The sequence below is a fragment of the Dipodomys merriami genome, unplaced genomic scaffold, assembly GCF_024711535.1.
Source record: "Dipodomys merriami isolate MVZ:Mamm:240054 unplaced genomic scaffold, mDipMer1.0.p SCAF_36, whole genome shotgun sequence".
NCBI lineage: Eukaryota > Metazoa > Chordata > Mammalia > Rodentia > Heteromyidae > Dipodomys > Dipodomys merriami.
In genome coordinates this window covers 1,115,822-1,140,164 of record NW_027205159.1, presented here as the reverse complement: position 1 = coordinate 1,140,164, position 24,343 = coordinate 1,115,822, and the positions used below count along the sequence as shown (strand labels likewise).

Genomic DNA, 24,343 nt, shown 5'->3' with positions numbered 1-24,343 from the left:
CAGCAGAAGAGCTTGTGAGAGCCCATCTTCAAAATAACCAGCAAAAATTTCAGGCTAGAAATGTGGCAAAGTGATAAGAGTACCAGCCCAGAAAACAAGTTGAGCATGTACAAGGCCTTGGGTTCAAATCCTAGTACTGGGTGTGTGTGGGGGAAGAACTCCAAGTGAGGCTATGAGAATGCTGAAACTCTCATTGAGAGTGGAAGATGTGAAATACAGCTTATGTTAAACACACAGCCATCTGGCACCCCTTCCATGAAATATTCCAGACAAGGAGCAAAACATGAAATGACCTTGTAAATTGAGCCATTCTTCCGCAAAGGAAAGGTTATGCTTGCAGTTGTTAAGATAGAGACAATAGTGTGTCTATAGCTTCTGAGAACCAGGCAGTGTGTACTGATCTCAAACAAGAATTGTATTAAAGAAATCTTATCTATGTTTGCATTTTTATCTCCTTCCAGGAAGATTTCCAAGAGGAAGTTGACTTTAAAATGTTCATTGACCTTAGAGGAGTAGTTGTATTTAATATTTTGTGGCTCAGGCCAGAGGAGCATAATCTCTTTGATACACCTTTAGAAATAAAGTCCCATTAAAAACACACATAATAGTTTGACCAGAGAGCTCCCAGACAGCTCTCCTCCCCTGCCCCTGCCACTTGGAGCCAGAGCAACACAAGGTCAGAGGTGAAATTGAAGAGGACAGAGCAGGACTGTATTGCATAACCTTGTGTTTCTGCCCACAGAAAAGGGTCTGCCTCCTGCAATAACAGGTTCTACAGTGGATGGGCAACCCAACCCACCCTGGATCACCATGGCCCGGCAGAAGCGGCGGGGTGCTCCAGACCAGCCCCCCCACCAGGAAGACAAGCCTGGGGTGCAGATCACAAAGCCAGAGACAGGAAAGCAAGCCAAGCCACCAGAGAAAGCCCAGGTGCTTTTTTCCATGGATTCTGGAAGGAGCAGGTGGCCAGGATTGGGATGAAGTGAGGACCTTCATGATCACTGCAGGTCCTCATGGGCACCATAGTGTCTGTCACCTGTGGTGATTGCTGGTGTGTGGTTGGGGGTCTGTGATGTGCCAGGGGGCAGCCTCCATGCTGGAGCAGTCTGCCCATTCAGCATATGCTGGGCTGTTAGGCATGCAGAGGAGCACGCGCATCACTCAGGCAGTGGAGGCAGCTCACTCTTCCCTGCCTCCTAGGCAACGCAGCTCGGCATCTGGAAAAATGGAAGGAGGCTAAAATAACTTCTTGCTTAGACACCCAGTGACACTGTCGGCAGCTCCATCTCATTGTGTAGCAATGAGCGATCCCGCTCATGCTGATACACCAGCTGCCCACCAGGTCTCTTTATTCCTTACCAGGGGCTGCAAGGCCTGAACCTGGGGTTCCATTTGGCACTCTGGTCTGAAAACAGCTTTCATCAACCCAAACAACCGTGCTTAGGTACAGACCAAGACTCAGAGGTTTTGTGTGCTCCAGAAGCCACCATGATAAATCTCTGGTAAAGGTAGCCTGAACCTGCAGTAGCACCTACGTCCAGACCTCAGAGGGACTTTAGAAAGGAAATGTCAACCAACTTACAGCACATGTCATAAAAGTCACAAAACTGCCTTGTATCCCAGTGGCTCACACCTGTAATCCTAGCTATACTCAGGCGGCTGAGGATCAGGGTTCAAAGCCAGCCCAGGTAGAAAAGTCCATGAGACTCTTATCTCCAATAAACTACACACCCCAAAAACAAAAATGGAGCTCTGGCTCAAATTAGAGCACCAACCTTGAGCATAAAAGCTCAGGGACAGCAGCAGACCCAGAGATCAAGCCCCAGTACTGGCTCAAAAAACAACTCACAAGTTATTTTTAAACTAAATCCATTTTTACTTCCCCATGGAATCCCTAACATACAACACCTGGAGACGGGCATGTAGGGACACAGAAGAAGCCACAATGCATGTGCTGGCCAGGATTAGCCTGGTCTGAACTCCAGTACTATGCTATGCCTCAGTGAGTTGACACACTAGAGTGCCCCTCAGATCATGGCAGCAGCATGACTTATTTTGGACAGATAACTTTGTGGCTCATTCGATTTGGATGTGTTTGCTCCTCTCTGCATATGTGGCTGGACAGTGTGTGTCTTTCTTGTATCATAGGAGCCCGTGAAGCAGGCTGATTTTGTCCGCAGCAAGTCTTTCCTGATGACCCCAGCTAAGCCCGCCGTGACCCAAAGGCAGGGGGCAAAGCTCAGTCTCAAGGAGGGGCTGCAAAGAGGAATCTCACTGTCACATCAGAACTTGGGTATGACATCAGCATGTATTAAATACACTGAAATCATTGACCTGGATTCTCCCTGTGGTTCGGATTTGTTTTGCTGAATTACTTGCCACATTGAGTTTTTCACACAGCTTATATTGAGCTATAATTTACATAACCATAAAGCACCATTCAGTATGTCTTTACAGTGAATATGAATCTGCAGAGTTGGTCTACCCTTGTGGGACTCTTAAGTGTGGAGCATTTTCCTCACACTGAAGAGAAACCTTATGCCTACTTGCATGTTCCCACACCAAGCTCTAGGTAAACACTAATCGACTCTCTGTCTCCATAAGATTTGCCTTTTTGGAACATTTTCTATAAATGGAATCGTAAATATGTATCCTCTTGTATCTAGCTCCTACACTGGCATAGCACTTCTGGGATTCATAACAGTAGCTGTTTAGTAGGGCTGGGGATCAAACCCAGGTCTTGCTAAGTATAGGCTCTATCACTAAGCTCTACTCTATCCCCAGGACTCCTTTCATCTTATTTACTTTTCACTGTGGTAAAAGACACAAAACAAGAAATTTACCTTCCTAACCATTTTTAGATGGACCGTGGAGTAAGAGTTAAGTGTATTCATGCGTTGTGCAACCTGCCACCTGCACCCACATTCCTGCCGGTTCAGTTCTGAATGTCCCTTGCTTACCTACATTGCCAAAACTGTTTAAAACTGCTCTTAAGCCTTTTTAAAATCACATCAATTGCATATTCTATGCCAAAAATCTTCCTTAGACATTTGCATATTGACGTATTTTGTTAGGGAACACAGTCAAGACCTTGACACATGTTTAAAGAAATGGGAAGGGATTAAATGAAAACCCATACTCCTGCCTCATCTTTCTGTTTGCTCTGTCTCCCTTCTAGCAGCTCAGGCTGCAGCGATGACGGAGAAGGAGTTGCATCAGCTAAAGAGAGCCAGTTATGCCAGTGCAGACCAACCATCCTGGATGGAACTTGCCAGAAAGAAATCTCAAGCTTGGAGTGACATGCCTCAAATAATAAAATAGATTGGCAGGTGTGCTTGTGAAGAAGGTCCACTGTGTTGACAGACCACTTAGTTTAAAACTGCCAATAAATCATGGCAGACAGACTGTGAAACTTCAGATTGATTTTATCACCAAGGTACTAAGAACTTGGGAAGAGGAAAGAACCAAGCAAAATAATGAGAACAATCACATAGCCATAACCCTGGGCTGGAGGGGCCTCAGACAAGAACAGGATTGAAAAAGTCAGGAATGGGTAGGTATGAATGTGAGCCTTTTAGAAGTCCCTTGGCAAAGAGTCCTTGGACAGGGCAGACATGGAATGGAAGCAGGAATGCATAAATTGGACGCCCTTGGAAGACCAGAATAAGCCAGTATCTGCGCTGCCACTTGCAATGAGCCTGGGTCTCTGGCCACTGTCTTGCCCGTGGACCCCGTCATCTTTTTGTGTTTACTACTAGGCATGACATGTATGGTAAAACAGAGATGCTGTTCCTAAGAGCAGCCATAAAGCAATCGGATTTCCTGTAGATAGCTGCTCGGAGGAGAGGAAGGAACACAGCAGGGTTTATCAATTCACAGACTGTTTCCAAAAATAATTTTTAAACTTTTTCCACTAGGCATCTGTGTCCTTAACCCATTGCACAATGCATTGCCTGTTTAATAAAAGGTTTCAAACATGCCTTCGTTGTGTGTGTAAATGTTACTTCTATTCACAGGGAACATCCTCCAGAGTTTCCCGGGGACTGTGTGGACTTCCCTCATATTCGTTGGAGATCTCACTTGGATTAGTTTGAGAATCTGAGATTTCTTGAGTTTTGTTTTGAGGTTCTCCCTCCTCCAATAAAATTGAGAAAATGTAGTTTTTTATCTTTTCATCTTTATGGCATAATTCAGGGGATATATAACACTTCCTTGAAAGTTACCACTCTGAAGCAATGATTTGTATGACCTGCACATTTCTCTGATGGCTGGGTTAGGGTATACTTGTTACTATGAACGCCCAAAATCCAGGAAGTGCAAGTGCGGAGGCCAGTCAGGAGAAGATACTTGGTTGTCCTAGAATTGTACTTGATCTCTGTACAATATGTCTTCATTGTTATCAACAGTTCCAAACTGTTCCCTTGAACAAGCCAGTCCTCTGCAGGAATTGTACATTTCTGATCAATATCAGTACAATATCATGACATACTATAATTTGATTTGCTTTGATGAATCTTAAGGGCTGCTATTTTAACTACAGCTCCTACTTTCATGAAAATTATTTTCTAGCTGTTAGTACTACATGAATTTATTGAGTCTACCTTTATTGAGAAAGTCCTGGGACAGTTTCTCCCCCAACCAAATTGAATTATTAATTACACTCTCTTAGAGACCATCAATACCAAATTCTATGATGAATATGTTCTATACAAAAATGCCATCTAGCCTTGCTCTAAAGCTTAAACATAAATAGTTTTAACTAGAAAAAGTCATTTCAGCTACAATTATCCTAAATCATTATTTCCTCTGTTAGATTATTTTAGAGGCTGTAGATTTCACTGTCAGATCAAGAAGGTTGTATTTAGTTTTTTCAGTCATGTTGGGTCTCTGTGTTTCAGGATGTGGTTTTCTTTTCCTCTGGTACCAGGTGAGCTATCAGAATGCAGATATTTAGGACACTAAGAGAATTCACTGACTGGTAAACATTTCTGCAGCTGCTACTCCCTGCATGGTTTTTCTAAGAAGAAAGATGAACAGTAATTACTGAGGCAGACTGATTCAGGGTACTTTATATATTATTATCCTCTCTACGGTCCTTAGGGTAAGTACTTATGTCCACTCTGAAGGAACCAAGGCATGTTAACATTAAGATCATTGTCTAATACCCAATGGTAAGATAGTAATTCCAGAACCTATGTTTTTAAGTCCTACCCCAGGGTGACATTCCATCCTTGTCTCTTATTTATTCACTTCTTTATTTTTCAGTGGCCCTGGAGAATGAACCCAGGGCCTGGAGATTGCTAGGCCAGTGTTCTACCACTTTTCCACACCTCCAGCCCTTGTTGCTTTTGAAAAAATAGGGTATTACACTTATGCCCAGGTTGTCTTGGACATAGAATCTCTTCCTTAACACTTTCCCATGTAGCTGGAATAGCAGGCATACCAGGTTTAAATTAGTTGAGATATGGTCTTACAAACTATTTTACTCAGACGGTGCTGGAAACACAATCTGCCTCCCTAAGATTACACCAAGCTTGACATTCCTATTTCTAAAATGCATTGAGTGCATGTGTGAATCAGTGTCCTCAAAGACAACAAGGCAAGAGAACATTGAACTTGACCTTGTGTGCTGCTCTATCCTGAAGACAAGCTTGCATCTTGCATTGCCTCCTTTATCCTCATCCTTCAGTTCCTGAGAAGGCCTAGACAGTATGTGAGGGGATTTCTGTCTTGTGATTTTGAGTTATGAGCACTAGTCTGAACAGTGCAGTGCTTCAAACCTGTGTAGGCACTCTATCAGAGCCTTGGGTACCCCAAGAAGAAAATGGATGACAGTTTATCCTTGGGGCACACCTATTTTGGAGGGAGGGAACATCATAGACATAAAATATGAAAAAATTAAAAGTAGTAATAAATACAGTGATGATGTAAAATGGCACTTGATTCTGGCAGAAAAGCTACTTGAGCCTAAGTTGAAAGGTCTTGCCGAGGAGGTAAAGCCATTATAAAGGTTAGCATGGTGACCTGCCTAGAGTAATGGTGGAAGCAGAATGAAGTGAAAAGGTTCCACCACATTTTAAAAGCAGTGTGATCGTCAAACTTCAAAGGTATTTGGTGTTTTAAGTGTAATTGTTACCAGGTATGGTGGTCTCTGATACTCCAGATAGGAGGCTCCTAAGAAGGGGGAAAAGAAAGTGTATTAGTCAAACAAAATGAAAGAAAAATAGTACACAATCCAAACCTGGGTGTAATGAATGCTCTGATACCACAGGCATTTGTGGTGAAAAAGTGAACCTACTAGAGGTTTTGCTCTCATTTACCTTAGCATAAGTGCTTCCCTTTGTCTTAGAACCTGGTGCATTTCCTCATCCTTACTCTGTTTTAGCAGCTGGACTTGGAGATCAAGGTTGGCCTGATAAACTTGAGTCACTGATTAGTTGGGATTTTCTTACTAACTTGAGTTGGTGACAGCGAAAAGATTAATTCTATCACAGCTTTTTAAGACAGGTATTCATCCCTGAGGTAAATATTTCTCTCAGCAAACACTATTTTTGTCTGAAGGAGTTGTTTTTCTATAATATAGTGTCAGTAATCAGCTGGACACGCAGGCAAGGTCAGAGAGAAAGAGAAACTTTAATTGTTTTCACTAAAGGTTACAGCTTATGAAAGAATGCAAGGCTTAAGACAGAAGTAGTGCTTCTGTGATTTAAATGAAGCTCTTCATTAATACAATATTTGTCTCTGAATTCCTGGCTACTATGTCCCATGCTTCATTTCCTCTGATCTATCCTACTTCAGTGAGAAGGAAGAGATGGAGGTAAAGATGATACGTAGAAGCTGGGTTCCAGTGGCTCACACTTGTAATCCTAGCTACTCAGGAGGCTGAAATGTGAGGAACCAGGACTTGAAGCCAGCCAGGGAAGAAAAGTCCCAGAGACTCCATCACCAAAATAACCATAAAAAATTGGGCTGGAGGTGTGGCTAAGTAAGCCACACCTGAGCAAGAGTATGAGGTCCTGAGTCTGAGTCCCTGTACCAGCACAACAGATAGGTAGGTAGGTAGGTAGGTAGGTAGGTAGGTAGGTAGGTAGATAGGCATTTATTTGGTTGGAACACCTGGGTGAGTGGGATATTATTTACAGACGAGAGGGCTGAAAGTGAAATCTACAGAGAGAAGTTATGTTCTATGTGGCATTTCTCATAGGCATCTAACTGGAAATACCAGGTAGAGATGAAGTTATAAAATTGGGAGTCGCTACTATTTAGGTGCTAAAAGAATTCAGAGCTTGAGGGCTGGGAAGGTGGCTCAGTGGTAGAGCGCTTGCCTTGCATGCATGAGGCCCTGGGTTCGATTCCTCAGAAGCACATAAGCAAAAAGAAAAAAAGCCGGAAGTGGCTCTGTGGCTCAAGTGGTAGAGCACTAGCCTTGAGCTGAAGAGCTGAGGGACAGCGCTCAGGCCCAGAGTTCAGGCCCCACAACTGGACCACCCCCCCCCCCAAAAAAAAAAGAATTCAGAGCTTGAAAGAGGAGAGAAAACTGCCAAGACTGATCTAGGATTGGCCTCTCCTATAGATCCACAAAAAGAACATCTATACAAAGGATCTACAAAGCAGAGAAGAAGCAGACAAGAGAGGGCAAAAAAGAAGTGTCAAAGAGAACAGCTGTCCAGGTTGGGATCTACCTGGTTGGTGTGTGTGGGGGTGGGGGGTTGGGGTGTGTGTGTGTGTGTGTGTGTGTGTGTGTGTGTGTGTGTGTGTGTGTGTGTGTGTGTGTGTGTGTGTGTGTGTGTGCATGTGTTATACCACATGAGCCATACCTCTACTTCCAGACTTTTGGTGGTGAATTGGAGATAAAAGTCTTTGGATTTGTCTGTCCAAGCTGTCTTCAAACCACAATCCTTAGATTTCAGCCTCCAGAGTGGCTAAGAATGCAGGAGTGAGCCATCAGCACCTGGCTTGAGCCCCATGATTTGATCTACTAAACACACAGTGATGGTGACTTGGTCATATACTTCTGCTGTTCGAGTTTTCAGATAGAGGGTGTTATCTGGATGTTGAGAACGTTGGCAGCATATATAGTGTGTATCCCATAGTTTCCTTTTTATCTTAGAAGAGCTATGTAAAATCTTCTTAGGTGCTAGCAGATTGGATGCATGGGGCAATGCAAAGCTTCCCTCGTGATTCTAGGCCTTCCACACTCAAGGCCCCCCCAACCCTTGGGACTCATGGTGATTGGTTCTTTTTTCCCCTCAGAATGTGGTCCCCTTTTGCAGACTGTGCATTTCCCTGCACACCTGACATTCTTTGTCTTGGTCAAGGCAATTAAATATGGGGGGGTAGAGTCCCAGGAAGGACACATCTTGGCAGGTGATGTGACCCTCTCCAGCTTCCTAGGGCTGTAGCTCCAGCCTCTGGCAGCAAGACAAATTTCTCTTGGTTGTCTCAAGCACATCAGTCTTGCTTTACCCTGCAGTCACATGCCAATTCAGGCAACTTAACAGAGAACCTCTTCTAAACAGATGCCTTGAAGAAACCTTCCCCATCTCATTCAAACCAAGCCTTTGATGAATGCTTCAAACAGGATCTGTGGTTCTTAGTTCTTGTGACTGCACACATCCTGCATTGTCACACTTCTCAGAACATCCATTTTACAGGGCTAAATGCCAACACCCTGAAGATTTTTTTTTCTACCCTGCTCTGTCCTCCTTGTGGCTCCTGCCTCTGGCTTGGCCAGGCTGCTGCCTGGTTAGCCGAGGTGCACAAGGTAAATTAATAGTGGCAGTTTGAAATTTAAATATTTAGGCAGTAGGCCTAAAATATACCTACAAATTCTTTAACCGTCCTCTCTTTTAAAAGTGGAGTTTAATTCCCCTTTCTTTGAGGATGAGTCAGAATGAACACTCATCTCTTTCACCCACCCCTCAGACTGATTTTTTCCTATCTACAAGCCTCTTATAAAGGTGAGATCATAGGCATGTATCACTATACCAGGCTTCTGTGTTGAGAAAGGGGTCTCACTAACTTTTTGCCCAATCTGGCTTCAAACTGCAATCCTCCCAATCTGCCTCCCATGTAGCTGGAATTACAGATCTGAGCATCTCACCCAGCCCTAAGCACCCATTTCTAATTACTGTTTTCAATTGTTACTGATACTACATACAGTATCAATCCTCAGGTATGCTGTTTTTTTAAATGTATCTACCTTTTCACTTAAAGGAATCATTTTAAAGGTTCTCTTTGCATCTCTAAATTGCCAGCATCATCACTCTTGGGACATTTGTTAAGTAAAATAAGGGCAACTTGACATAAACACTGTACCATCATAGCAGCTAATCAAATCAAGTCAGTTACATAACTGGCTAATGGGTGTGTCAGGTGTACAGCATGGAGACACTAGACAAATGGATGATTCACAGGCAGGAGGGAGCAGGATGGTGTTTGATGATGTGAGATTTCTCATTCTGTTCAGCATCGTGGGAGTGCAAGTTAAATCTCTGAAAATTTTTCCATTAAAAAATAGGTCCATTGCTGGACCTGTCATGACTTTAGTTCATTGAAATCTAGAAATTGAAAAGAGAGCTACTGTATAGAATGTAGCAGAGGTAACAGTGGGTGACATGTGATGTTAAGTAACCCAAAACATTGCTGTGTGACATCACATACTCCCAGGGAAGTCAGCCACTGTGTCTTGAGAATATTCAATCTGTGGAGAGGCCCATGTGGTTCTCTCACGTGTACTGGACAAGGACTTTTGTCAACCATTCACACCAATTGAATACTTTGCCTTGGCATTGGCACCCCTAGCCCCGTTGATCTGTCAGATGACAGCAGCCCAGCTGATAGAGCTCACACGCCACACTGCTCAGCTAGGTGGTTCTATAACCCAGACCACTGAAACTTATGTAATAATTGCTTATTGTTTTAAAGCCACCTCACTGGGCTGGGAAGGTGTCTCAGGGGTAGAGTGCTTGCCTTTCATGCATGAGGCCCTGGGTTCAATTCCTTAGCACCACATAAGCAGAAAAAGCCAGAAGTGGCGCTGTGGCTCAAGTGATAGAGCGCTAGCCTTGAGCTAAAGAGCTGAGGTCCGGAGTTCAGGCCCCACAACTGACCCCCCCCCACACTCCAAACAAAAGCGACTGCATTGATGGCAGCATATAGGTAACTAATACAATGATTTCTTTCATATTCTTTTTCTGTGTCTGTTACAATTTGGATATTGAATATCCCAGAAAAGTCCATGTGTTACAGACTTGGTCCCCGACTGTGGTGCTATATTGATGGTGGTAGATTCTTTATGAAGTGGAGCATGAGGGAAGGAAGTAAGGTCACTGAAATCTAGAAATTGAAAAGAGAGCTACTGTATAGAAGGTAACTGAGTTAACAATGGGTGACATGTGACGCTATGTAACCCAAAACATTGCTGTGTGACATGACAGACTTGAGAACGATTCACTCCCAGGGAGTCAGCCAGGCACAGGGAAGTGGCTATAACGGTGACACCTTACCTGTGGCCATTGATACTTCTTTCTTTGCTTCTTTTTGGGGGGGGATTTTTTTCATTGTGAAAATATTCTACAGAGGGGTTACAATTACATGGGCAAGATAATGAGTACATTTCTTATCAAGGATTGTAGCCTCCTCCTTTGTTTCCCCTTCCCATCCTACCTGAGCACCCCCCCAACCCTCCCGCCACCCCCCCCCCCCCGCACCAAACTTGTAAAGTTCATTTTCAACATAACGACTTGTACATCTCATTGTTGCAATGGGTCCACCTGTATCCCTATTTAAACGACTTGTTTTTCCCCTTCCCCTCCACAAATTATACCGACATCAAATACAGTGAAAACAAGGCTTATACCATGGGGGAGGGACATACAAAGCAACAAAGAAATAATCTTATAAATGTGTTAGAAACAATTGCATGAAAGAAAAAAAACATTTGAATACATATCTTAGGGTTCATTTCCCTAACATCACCTTATCTGAACTTTTCTGCTTGACTCAGACATATACTAGATATTGCAAATAAGGGAAACCATGGGACCTATGTTTCTTTAGGCTTGGCTTACTTCACTTAATATAATTTTTTCCAAGCCTTTCCATCTCCTAACAAATGGGACAATGTCATTTTTTCTGATGGAGGCATAGAATTCCATTGTGTATATATACCACATTTTCTTGATCCATTCATCTGGGGCATCTGGGTTGGTTCCATATCTTAGATATAGTAAATAATGCTGCAATAAACATAGTCGTGCTGGTAGCTTTAGTATGGTCTTGTTTGTGAACATTTGGGTAAATGCCCAAACTTGGGATTGCTGGGTCATAGGGGAGCTCTATGTGGATGGAGTCTTTTGAGGAACCTCCATACTGCTTTCCAAAGTGGTTGAACAAGTTTACACTCCCACCAACAATGAAGTAAGGTTGCCTTCTGTCCACATCCCCTCCAGCATCTGTTGTTATTAGAGTTCTTGATTTTAGCCATTCTAACTGGGGTGAGGTGGTATCTCAATGTTGTTTTGATTTGCATTTCTTTTATGGCTAGGCAGGTTGAGCATTTCTTCATGTGTCTATTGGCCATTTTTCTTTCCTCTTCAGAGAAGTTTCTCTTTAAGTCTTTAGCCACCTATTTATTGGGCAGTTGTTTCTTTGAGGATTTGTTGTTGGGGGATTTAATTTTTTGAGTTCCAAGTATATTTTAGATATGAGACCCTTGTCCGTTGTATGGCTAGTAAAGATCTTCTCCCAATCGGTGGGCTTTCTATTGATCTTGCTAGCTATGTCATTTGCCCTGCAGAAGCTCTGCAACTTCATGCAATTTCATTTGTCCAACATTTATTTGATTTGTTGTGTTTCTGGGTCTCTATTAAGAAAATTTCAGCCTGTGCCAAGGAGACCTAGGGTTTCTCCTATTCCATCCTGTAACATTTTCAGAGTGTCTGCTTTGACTTCGAGGTCTTTGATCCATTTGGAGTTGATTCTGGTGCAGGGTGATATATAAGGAACTAGCTTTAGTTTTCTACAAGTGATTAACCAATTTTGCCAGCACCATTTACTGAAGAGGCTGTCTTTCTTCCAGTCTATTTTTTTAGCTCCCTTATCAAAGATTAGATGGCTATAGGTCTGTGGGTTCATTTCTGGGCTTTCAATTCTATTCCATTGGTCCTGAGGTCTGTTCTTGTGCCAGTACCAAGCTGTTTTGATTACTATGGCTTTATAGTAGAGTTTGAAATTTGGTATTGATATTCCTCCAGCAGTGTTCTTTCTGTTGAGGATTGTTTTTGTCATTCGGGGTCTTTTATTGTTCCATATGAATTTTTGGATTGCCTCTTCTATTTCCTTGAAGAATGAGGTTGGAATTTTGATAGGTATCACGTTGAATTTGTAGATAGCCTTGGGAAGCATTGCCATTTTCACGATGTTGATCTTTCCAATCCAGGAGCATGGGAGGTTTTGCCACTTTTTAAGTTCTGTTTTGATTTCCTTTTTCAAGTTTTTAAAGTTTTCATCATCGAGGTCCTTCGCTTCTTTGGTTAAGTTAATTCCTAGGTATTTTATTTTTTGTGGGGCTATTACGAATGGAGTTGCTTTCCTAATTTCAGCCACACTTTTCTCATTGTTGGCATACAGAAAAGCCACTGACTTTTGATGGTTAATTTTATACCCTGCTACTTTGCCAAAGTTTTGAATCAGCTTGAGTAATTTGGGAGTGGACTCTATGAGATTCTTTAAATACAAAGTCATGTCATCTGCAAAGAGGGAGAGTTTTACTTCTTCTTTCCCTATTTGGATCCCCTTTATGTTTGCATCTTGTCTTATTGCTATAGCTAGGCATTTTAATACTAGATTGAAGAGAAGTGGAGAGAGTGGACACAGCTTTAGTTTTTCACCATTAAGTATAATGCTGGCTGTAGGTTTGTCATATACAGCCTTTATTGTATTGAGGAATGTTCCATGAATTCCTAATTTTTCCAAAACCTTCATCAAAAGGGGTGTTGGATCTTGTCAAATGCTTTTTCTGCATCTATTGAGATAACCATGTGATTCTTATCCTTGCTCCTGTTGATGTGATGAATTATATTAATTGATTTGCGTATATTGAACCAGCTTTGCATCCCTGAAATGAATCTTGTTTGATCATGGTGTATGATTTTTTGGATGAATTGTTGAAGTCGATTGGCCAAAATTTTGTTGAGAAATTTTGCATCAATGTTCATCAAAGAAATGGGTCTATAATTCTCTTTCTTTGATGAGTCCCTGCCTGGTTTTGGGATGAGGGTTATGATGGCTTCATAGAATGTGTTCTGTAGTGAACTTTCTCTTTCAATTTCATTGAAGAGTTGGAGGAGTATTGGTGTGAGCTCTGCTTTAAAGGCCTTGTAGAATTCTGCTGTAAAACCATCTGGTCCTGGACTTTTCTTAGATGGGAAGTCTCTTATTGCTGTTTCTATTTCAGTGCTTGATATGGACCTGCTAAGATGGTTTAACTCATCTTGGTTTAGTTTTGGCATGTCAATATTTGCTAGGAAAAGGTCCATTTCTGCCAAGTTCTCAAACTTATTAGCATAAAGTTTTGAGAACTATCCCTTATAATGTTCTGAATCTTGGTTGTTTCTATGATGATGTTTCCATTCTCATCTCTGAGTTTATTTATTTGGGTGTGTTCTCTTCTTTTTCTGATAAGATTTTCTAAGAGTCTGTCAATTTTGTTAATCTTTTTGAAGAAGCAGCTCTTTTGTTGATTCTTTCTATAGTTTTTTTGGTTCTAATTCATTTAATTCTGATTTAATTTTAATTATTTCTTTCCATCTACTGGATTGGGGTTTATCTTGCTGCTCTTTTTCAAGGAGGTTCAGATGTCTCATTAAATTGTTGGTTTCAGATCTCTCCAATTTGTTGATGTAGGAACTTCAGAGCTATAAACTTGCCCCTGAGTACTGCCTTTGGTGTGTCCCAGAGGAGCTGGTAATTTGTGTGCTCATTTTTGTTGAATATCATGAACACTTGAATTTCCTTTCTAATTTCTTCCATGACCCACTCGTGATTCAGTGTGTTGTTCAGCCTCCACGTGTTACCGGAATTTCTTTGGTGGCTTTTGATGTTGAGTTCTAATTTTATTCCCTTGTGGTCTGAGAGAATGCAAGGTATAACTTCAATGTTTCTGAATTTGGACAGGTTTGTTTGTGGCCTAAAATGTGGTCTATTTTAGAAAATGTTCCATGTGCTGCTGAGAAAAACGTGTATTCTGATGCTGCTGGGTGAAATATTTGGTAGATGTCTGTTAAATCTAGTTGATCTATGCAGTTGTTTAGATCTGCAGTTTCTCTGTTGAGTTTTTGCCGAGTTGATCTATCTAGTGGGGAAAGTTTCTTTGCTTCTTGACTGTCATGATGTGAGTTGCACCTTCATTATCTTCTGCCACAATGTATTGTGCTACCACAGACCCAGATCAGCACAGCCAAGTGACCATGGACAGAAACCTCTGAAAACATTAGCTTTTTTTCTCCTAAGTTGATTGACTCGAATATTTTGTCATAGCCACAGCTGTCATCTTGAAAAGTACCTACTTGTTTTAAAGATAATATTTCAGTTGAGGTTAAGAATATAACCTTAAGGTCAGGAGCAGAGATTCATACTATAATCTCAGCCATCTTGAGTTAGAGGCAGGAGGATCCTGAGTTCATGGCCAGTTTGAGCTACTTAGTGACACCCATTCTCAAAAATAAATAAGCACCTGGTGACTCATGCCTACAATCCTAGCTACTCTGGAGACTGAATTTGGAGGATTGTGCATCAAAGCCAGATCAAACTGGAAAGTCCTTGAGATTCTTATCTCTAATTACCATCAAAAAGCCAGAAGTGAATCTGTGGCTCAAGTGGTAGAGAGCCAACCTGAAGTGAAAAACAAAAACAAAAACAAACCAAGGCCCCAAGTTCAAACTCTAGTATCAGAAAAACAAAAAATAAAAACCCCAAACAACCCAAAATTCTCTAAAAAAATGTTTTTAACTTCTCCCAAGCTGCAGTCTTGGCAGAGCTAGGAGAGGGGTCCACCAAACTCCAGCAGTCACCAAGCATAGTTGTTGCAGTTGTTTGTAGAAGTGAGTGCCCAAAGACCAGAGCTCCCTCCCACCCAGCACACACACCTATCTATATGTGGCACCTTATGAGTTCTGGCTAGTAAGATGTGGGCGGAGTAATGAACACCCAAGATACAAATCCCTACTATCTTATTGAGTTCAGGAGAGGACAACCAACCAGGATGGCACATGAGATTTCCAACAGGAAAGACATCAGAGAAGGAAGGAAGATGTTTGACACAGAGAAACCAAGGAGAAGCAAGAGAGATTTCTTCATCTGATGCTTGAAGAAGGAAGAAAGTTTCTTGGCCAACATGCAGAAAACTAAAAGTAGACACCAGCCTATCACCATGCACCAACATCAACTCAAAATGGATTAAAGACCTTATCATTAAACCTGAATCTCTGAAACTACTGCAGGACAGAGTAGGAGAGACACTTGAACTAATAGGCACAGGAAGGAACTTCCTGAACAGAGTCCCAGGGTCACAACAAGTTGGAGAGAGACTCGACAAATGGGACTACCTTAAAATAAAAAGCTTCTGCACAGATAAAGGTATCGCAACCAAGCTAGAAAGACAACCAACTAATTGGGAAAAAATATTTACCAGCAATATATCAGACAAGGGGTTAACATCCTGTATATACAGGGAACTCAAGAAACTAATCCCTCCCAAACCTAACAAACCAATTACTAAATGGGCAAGGGAACTAAAGAGGGACTTCTCAAATGAAGAAATAAAAATGGCAAAGAAACACATGAGGAAATGTTCATCATCCCTGGTGGTGAAGGAAATGCAAATAAAGACAACCCTGAGATACCACCTTACCCCAGTCAGAATGTCCCACATCCACAAATCAGCCAACGACAAATGCTGGAGGGGATGTGGAGAAAGAGGAACCCTATTACACTGCTGGTGGGAATGTACACTTATACAACCACTTTGGAAAGCAGTCTGGAAGGTCCTTAGAAAGCTAAAGATTGACCTCCCATATGACCCAGTCATACCACTTCTAGGCATCTACCCTGAACAACAGGAACCAATATACAAGGACATGTGCACCTCCATGTTTATTGCAGCACTGTTCGCAATAGCTAGGATATGGAAACAACCTAGATGCCCCACCACAGATGAATGGATACAAAAATTATGGTTTCCATACACAATGGAATATTATGCAGCCATTAGAAATGACAAAATAATGGCATTTGCAGGGAAATGGATGGAGCTAGAAGGAATCATGTTGAGCGAGGTAAGCCAAGAACGAAGAGACAAACAGTACATGGTCTCCCTGATAAGTGGATGCTAAATCCAAAATGTTAGGTGATACGACAAAACTAACAGGACTTAAGAAACAAAGAACTCCCACTCATCTGGTCGAACCACTACCAAATATCCCCATGCTGCTGATCACATATATGGTATATAACATGTGAGCACCGTTATATATTACAGACTGTGATAGACAATTTGCTCCAGGACAGTTAGAATGAGCTTGTGACTTTAAATGAGCATCATTATTCCACAATACTGTGAAAATTTGGGAAATTATGTAATCACTTAATCACAATTTAAAAAAAAAAGAACCTCGGGGAAGGTAGGGAGGGAAGGGATGGTAGGGGGAAAACAATGGCGGGGGTAACAATGCTCAATAGGAAGTATACTCATTACCTCACTCATATAACTGTAACCCTCTGTATAGTATCTTTACAATAAAAAAAAAAAGAAAGTTTCTTGGCCAGGCTTGGTGGTGCATACCTGTAATCCCTACTCAGTAGATATAGGCAGGAGGTGGCAAAGAAGCAAGGCAAGACTATGTAGTAAGATCTTTACTGAATAAATGAGGGGACTTATTCTGTGTGTTTCCATTGGAAACTAAATAAAAGAATCTGAGAAGGACGAAAGAATACATGGCTCAACCTTACTGAGCAAGCTGAGAAAGGATGGTCACTGCTCTAGGAGGCTGCGCAGTGGGGGATGTTATCAGTTTGATGGTATTATATAATATGTGATTTTTTTTGTTTCTTTTTTATGTTCTTCCCCCTATGGTATATCCCCTGTTGTCACTGTATTTGATTTTGGTACGCTGCATCTTGTATATACACTTATCTAATGCTGAAACAAGGACACAGGATGACCCATTACAACAATGATACAAGACACTATGATGGAAATGACCTTTACAACTTCTGGGAGGAGGAGGAGTAAGGAAGGTGGGGGAGGGAAAGGATATTAGGAGACAAACATAGGAGAGGGTAACAATGTTCCATGAGAAATGTATTCATTACCTTACTCATGTAACCAACTGTAAGCCCTCTTTACAGCATCTTTACAATAAAATAAACTTTTTAAAAAAGAAACATCTAGGTAGATCACACCCCTGGCTGTGTCTGTGAAGGCTTTTCCAGAAAGAATTAGATCCTGAGGGCCCTTATGAAAGATTCATTCCTTGCTGCATTCACAATAGATGGCATTATTGTCAGGTAATCAAAGGTAGGAGATACTGCAGAGTCTACCTGAAGGAAGTAGGTCACATGGATCATATCCTTAGGGGTTACATCTTGCCCTGACTCCTTCCTGTTTGGCCCTGTCTCAGCTTCCTGTGTGCCATGATGCAAACTGTTCTGCCCCACTATTACTCCATGATGAATTGACATCTCCAAAAACAGAAGCCAAGATAAACCCTCTCTGCCTTTTGTTTATGTCAGGTGTTTGGTTACAGCAGTAAAGGGCTAACACAGCTCCCAGGTCTGGAAGAAACTAGGTTTAGAACTCTCTGGCAGTATCTTATGGAATATTTTGGAGTATTTTACATGTTTCTCTTAATACTTGTAATTATCAGGAAATAATCCAAATAGGCTTTTATATAGAATGTACTTTGAAAGCTTCCCTCCTTCCTTCCTTCCCTTTCTTTCTTTTCTTCCTTTCCTTCCTTCCCTTCCCTTCTCTCCCTCTCTCCCTCTATTCCTCTCTCCCCCTCTCCCTTCTTCCTTCTCCCCTCACCCTCCCTTTCTTCCCTTTCTCTCTCTCTTTCCCTCTTTCTCCCTTCCTTCCTTCCTTTCCCTTCCTTTCTTCCTTCTTTTCCCTTCCTTCCTTCCTTTTCTTTCTTTCTTTGTTTCTTTCTCTTTTTCTTTCCCTCTTTCTTCTTTCTCTCTCTTCTTTCTTCTTTCTCTATTTCTTTCTTTCCTCCTTTCTTCTCTTTCTTTCTTCTTTCTTTCTTTCTTCTTTCTCTATTTCTTTCTTTCCTCCTTTCTTCTCTTTCTTTCTTCTTTCTTTCTTTCTTTCTTTCTTCGTTCTCTCTTTCTTCTTTCTCTCTTTCTTTTTTTCTTCTTTTTTTTTTTTGGAAGACAGAATGTTTATTTATCTGTTTAAGAACAGATTCAAAAGAAAAAAAAACAAATACAATCTAAAAGACATACCATGAGGTAAAACGTAAAGGACATGTATTTCTCCCCTGCTTAATCCTCGGAACTACACGAGCACATTAGCAGCTGTGGCGAAGCCTGCTGTTCCAGCAGCAGTGAGCTGTCAGTTTCCTGCGTCACCTAGCAGCACTCATCCTTGGGACAGAAGGCTCTGGTTGGGGACATCTGGTTCTGATTAGTGATCTGCGTGGCCTCCAGGTGCACGATGCCCAACCTGGCACTCAGGCTGCAGCTCGCTGGAAAAGGGCTGAGTGGGAAAGCTCCAGGAGGGACCGGATCTGCAGCCTTGCCCTGTGCCTCTATTCTCCTCCTCAGGCTCGCCTGTCATCCTTTGTAGCTGAAATGTCTCACATGGGAGAAGCTGCTGGAAGCAGTGTCCTCCTGATGCTGTTCAAGGTAAACCCAGCTGCGCTCCCTATTCTGCACCTTTACGGAGCTAAGCAAGTGCAAGTCTGTCTGTATGTCTGCACATAAGGGAGGGGAACCTTAAGCCTGCTCTGGGGGTCTTCAGGACAATAAAAGACCACACGTCCTCTCACAGTGCAGTCAGTTGAAATAATGAGCTACTTATTAGATCTTATTAGGAAACAAAAGAATATTAATACTATCTTTGAAGCACTAGTGATAGGACTTAGCTTAACTGTGTTATGGTCACACGGAGTTCAGGGCAAAGCTCCAGCCACGTGCCAGCAAAGGACACACACAGCAAGGACGCGTCTGTGGAGAGGGAAGGCGAGCAGCACTCAAAGGTGTTGTCATTGGAAAAAGTGCTTCACACATTACATTTTTACAGGCCAGACCAGCATCCATTCAACTAACTGAACCAGATCTCTGTTCCACAGAGCGTGAATGTTAACCGCTTACAAAACATATCATCTGGAACACTTTAAATACAAAACACACTTTGAACATGGGATGACATGTAGGGTCTCAGGAGTACATGTATAATACAGTAATAACAAATTAACAGGTTCGTAGTACTACAGTTACCTACTTTATACACACCATACAAATTTATGTCCAACAGTGACATATTTTAAAGAAAGGAAGAATGCACAGCCAGTGTTAACTAATATTAGTGTCATTCTTTCAGTTGTTCTCGTAAGATTAAACAGCAAATTTTTAAATTCGAATAGTGTGAAAATATTGTTACTTTCTAAACAGGGGTTTAAAACAACACTAAGTCTTTAAAGTACTTAAGTTGTTAGAAAATTCTGAGGACCAAAATACACCAAGTGCACAAACCATGAGGAGAGTATGTAGAGACCCCGTAACTTACAAACCTGGAGCCACTGTGGTTACCCGCCATGTCCTAAACGGGCTTTCTGGCTCAAGGACAAGACACAGTTACGATTCTTTGAAGACTCTCAAAGTCCAAGGAGAAACACATTCATAACGTGTACTTTTGTGTTTTTGTTAAAAGTGAACCAGATTTTTAACGTAACAAAATCCATCTTTAAAGTCTCATAGCCGGCAACATCTTCCTCTTCAGCTGAAAGGATGAAGTACAATCGCCACCACTTTGTTACAGACCAAGATCCAACAGGTAATGCCGACGCCACCTGCTACCCTCGTAGGAAAGGCTACCAGGCGGTCTAGTGGGGTGATCCATTTACTTGGTACCACAGCCACGGGGACAGAGTAATACTTCCAAATGAGCGAAATCATCAAGGCAGCTTGCAGCACGTAGAAAGCGACGCTCATGGCCCACTTGATCTTGGCTGACTGGGCTGCCCGCGCTTTCACGTGGGTTTTGAGCTTATCGGTCATCTTGTTGATCTTTCTCTCCAGCCTAGCGTATCTAGCGAACTCGTCCATCATGTTGACCGTGGCGAGCTCCTGCTTCATGTCCTGGATCTCGGCCTGCATCTGCGACTCCTGCTCCGCGTCCTGCTGCAGCACCCTGGACACAAAGGCGGAGAAGGACGGGAGGAGGATCCGCAGAACGTTGCACCCGAACACGAAGCCCAGCACCAGCAGCCACGCCCCGCGGTCGGCCTCGCCGGTGCCCATCCCGACCGGGCCCCGGCGCCCGCACCGCTACGGCGGCTCCGAGCGACCACCTCTTTCTTTCTTCTTTCTTTCCTCCTTTCTTCTCTTTCTTTCTTTCTTTCTTTCTTTCTTTCTTTCTTTCTTTCTTTCTTTCTTTCTTTCTTTCTTTCTTTCTTTCTTTCTTTCTTTCTTTCTTTCTCTCTTTCTTTCTTCATTCTCTCTTTCTTCTTTCTCCCTTTCTCCCTTTCTTGCTTTCTTGCTTTCTCCCTTCCTTCCTTCCTTCCTTCCTTCCTTCCTTTCTTTCTTTCTTTCTTTCTTTCTTTCTTTCTTTCTTTCTTTCTTTCTTTCTTTCTTTCTTTCTTTCTTTCTTTCTTTCTTTCTTTCTTTCTTTCTTTCTTTCTTTCTTTCTTTCTTTCTTCTGGAACCTGAACTCAAGGACTCCATGCTTGCTTGGCTTACTTGCTCATAAGATGACTCTACCATTTGAGCTATGCCTTCAACCCAGTTTTTTTTATGGTTATTTTGGAGTTGGTGTCTCAATGACTATTCTGCCTGGGCTGACTCAATCTTCAGTCCTCTAGATCTTACTCTCCCAAGTAGCTAGGATTACAGGCATGAACCACTGGTAACAGGCTTGAAAACTTTTTATGATAGTGTAGAACCAACCAGGCTATGGCTTCTTCTCTGTAGAATACTTGATAGGAAAAGAAATATAGAGATAATTCCTAGGCCTCCTCCCCCTCAATAAAGAAACTTCTAAGTTGGTTCAATTTTCTTCCTGTAGAGGGAAATATTTATTTATTCCTTGGTAGATGAAGATAATCACTAGTGTTGGCTCACTAAAGCCACTATTACACAAGTCTAGTGCAGTCTGCTTTTAGGGCTAAGGTTGCCTCCAAGAGTTTGGACTAGAAGAGTTGATTTCTTGTTCTCATCAGCTCTGGACCTGAACTTGGAGAAACAAAAGTAAACATTTGCATTTTGTCATTTCCATCATTCTTAAATTTCATTTTATTATTTCATTTTGTGGTACTGGGTGTTGAACTGAGGGCCTCATGCCTGGTAAGCAAGTATTCTACAACTTGAGCGATTACCCCCTTCATAGCCCCAGATGCTTGTATTTGGAGCAATGGACGGATGTTTGGGCAAGGTTGACATTTCCTTTATCTGCATTGTCTAGCTTCATTCCTGCCTTCTCCATTAGGGAATTATCTTCATTAACATAGAAGTAAAGAAGAGATGTGTTCGTGATGTCCAGATTATTAAAAACAGCAGTAGTGAAGCTGTTGTTGGGGTGTTCCGCAGGAGCTTGTTATTAACTTCTGAGAGCAGCTGGCAGTATTGGCAGGGAGGCCAGAGGCTTGTAGACTGAGTCGTCCTTCCTGCTAAATGCCTAGTTTCACAGGCCCTATTACATTTGCAAACCCCCACAAGTTCCGCTTTTCGCCCTGTTATATGATGAGGAACAAGTGGCCCCTGCAAGATTCCCCATGGGGATGAGAATCAAACTTAGGAAAATGCCAAATTGCTACTGAGACAAATAAAACTGGAACCAAATCACTAGGGAGTCCTTTAGATGAAATAAACCCAGTCTTTTGGAAGCAGAAACCTTTGAATTTAGACTCTTTTTTTCCCAAGGAGGAGGAGGAGGAAGATGATCCAACTGTGTCTATTAAGGCTCACTCTGACATGCCACTTACCGTGTCATGGTGAAGATCTCTACCAGATGAGCTCCCATGAGGCCAGAGCAGCAGAGGTTGGACATTCATAAGGATGCGGAGTGTAGGATAACCCCCCAAGAGCGAGGGCCTAAATGTGCCCTGCCATGGAGGCACTGCCCACCCTCAATACTGACATTCTCTGAACACATGACGAGGGTACAATGGATGTTGCGCTGGGCATGAAATTCAAAGCAGGAAGCCACTTTCCTGGAAGTAGCTGGAGCCAAACATGACCCTGACTGCAGCCCTGTCTTTCTGGGCTGCATCCACTGGATACCTCTGCACTGGCCATGGCAGGTGCACACACACTCTTCTCTTTCTCATAGCTTCCCATGCTCACTGGCTTTCCAGGCTGTCAAACTGAATTGTGCCCTCCCCCAAATCATATATTGACATAACTTCCAGTGCCCCAAAAGGTGATTATTTGATGATAAAGCCATTAAAGAAGTAATTCATGTAAAACGAATTACTGCAATGAAATCACTGCAATAGGTCCTAATCCAACATGTCTATTTCTATCCCAAGAATACACACAAAAACACTACCAACTACCAGCCAAGGAGAAAAGGCCTCGATCAATCATTCCATTGCTTTGATTTCTAACTGTCCAGCTTTCACAATTAATAGAAAATCAATTTCTATTGTTTAAGACATTCAGCCTGGTTACTTTGGTCTAGCAACCTGGGCAAACTAACACACAAATCTAGTGTGATCTACACTTAGGGTTGGGATTGTTGCCCCAAGTGCCTCAAAACTCAAACTTCTTGAACCTGAGTACAAAACCATCCAGGAAACATCTCACCTTGACCTGTAGTTGGTTGGTATACACAAGTTACAATATTTTATAAAATTATCTTCACAATATATGCATAAGGAATGTACAAATACGATTGGATTTCAAGTTTACACTTGAGTCTTATCCCCCAAGATTCCTCTTTATGTATATACACAGGTTCCAAATATCTGAAAACATCCCAAACCCTAAACTCTTCTGGTCCCCAGCATTTCAGATAAGAGAACCTCAACTTGTGTATCTTTGCTCACATTTTTTTTGGAGTCTTTTGGTTTATTTATATTTTGTCTTTGATTTCAGTGCTGGCAATCAGATACAGGACCTTGCACCTCTAGGAAAGTGCTCTACACATGGGCCACATTACCCAGAACCATCTTCTTATGTTCAAGCCCCAGGATTGGGGCTTGAACTCAGCTTTTTCACCCCAGACTAGTGCCATATCACTTAAGCCACAGCTCCACTTCCTGCTTTTGCTGATAATTGGAGATAAGAACATCATACACTTTTCTACTCAATCTGTCTGTGAACTGTGATCCTCTGATCTCAGTCTCCTGAGTAGCTAAAATTTCAGGAGTGCCACCAGTGCCCTGCTCCAACCTCTTTTAATCTATGTATGTCTTGATTTGTCATATACAACATGGAAAAAATCATACACAACATGGTCGAGGCCTGTTCTTTAATTCATTCTTGGTCATTTAATTCATGTGTTCAGACCATTCCATTTTAAATCGTTTTTGATATGGTTGGCTTGAAATTGAGCCAATTACTGCTTTCTATTCCTTGTTTTGTTTCATTTTTTCTTTTTGTCTCTTTTTCAACCATCTACGGATTTTAATAAGTATATAGGATCTTGCTGTGTTATCCATGGCCTTGAACTCATGGATTTGTGTTTTTCCTACCTCATCTTCCCAGTTAGCTGGGGCTAAGGATGCAGCACTGTCCTCGGCTTGAGTATTATTATACAAGTTAACACCTCTATTGATACATTACTTATTACTCTTTTTAAATGTTTTAGTAAATTTTCCAGGGTTAACAATATACATTTAAAAATAATATGAGTATGTCTCCAAATAAGGTTAGACCATTTCACACTGACTACAAGGGTTTTATAAGGATGAAGTTCTCAATTCTTCCCTCTCATTTTTGGGCTATTGTATATTTCATTTTGGGGTATACTATAAGCATATATCCTATGGTTTCTACTTTTGTTTGTAACAGTTTGTTATCTTTTAGAATAAATAGTAATAAATAAAAATTTACTTTGCCTTCATTAATCTCATTTCTTATGCTCTGCTTTATCATACTCCTTCTACCTAAAGATTTTTTC

At 41.8% G+C, this 24,343-nt stretch overlaps 1 protein-coding gene and 1 pseudogene across 9 annotated transcripts in view; one reads left to right on the top strand and one right to left on the bottom strand.

Moving 5' to 3' along the window:
- Cracdl (CRACD like) overlaps positions 1–3,980 on the top strand; it is a 135,900-nt gene extending 131,920 nt beyond the window's left edge. For 8 of the 9 annotated variants that reach the window (XM_069988500.1, XM_069988498.1, XM_069988497.1 and 5 more), the window contains exons 8-10: positions 743–930; positions 2,149–2,293; positions 3,179–3,980. In XM_069988500.1, the coding sequence (XP_069844601.1) occupies positions 743–930; positions 2,149–2,293; positions 3,179–3,321 (476 nt within the window). In that variant the 3' untranslated portion in view covers positions 3,322–3,980. The remainder of the gene's footprint in view (positions 1–742; positions 931–2,148; positions 2,294–3,178) is intronic. The other variant, XM_069988496.1, reaches the window with a different exon arrangement.
- Positions 3,981–18,492: 14,512 nt separating this feature from the next.
- On the bottom strand, positions 18,493–20,555 carry LOC138804298 (guided entry of tail-anchored proteins factor 1 pseudogene; annotated as a pseudogene).
- Positions 20,556–24,343: the final 3,788 nt, after the last annotated feature.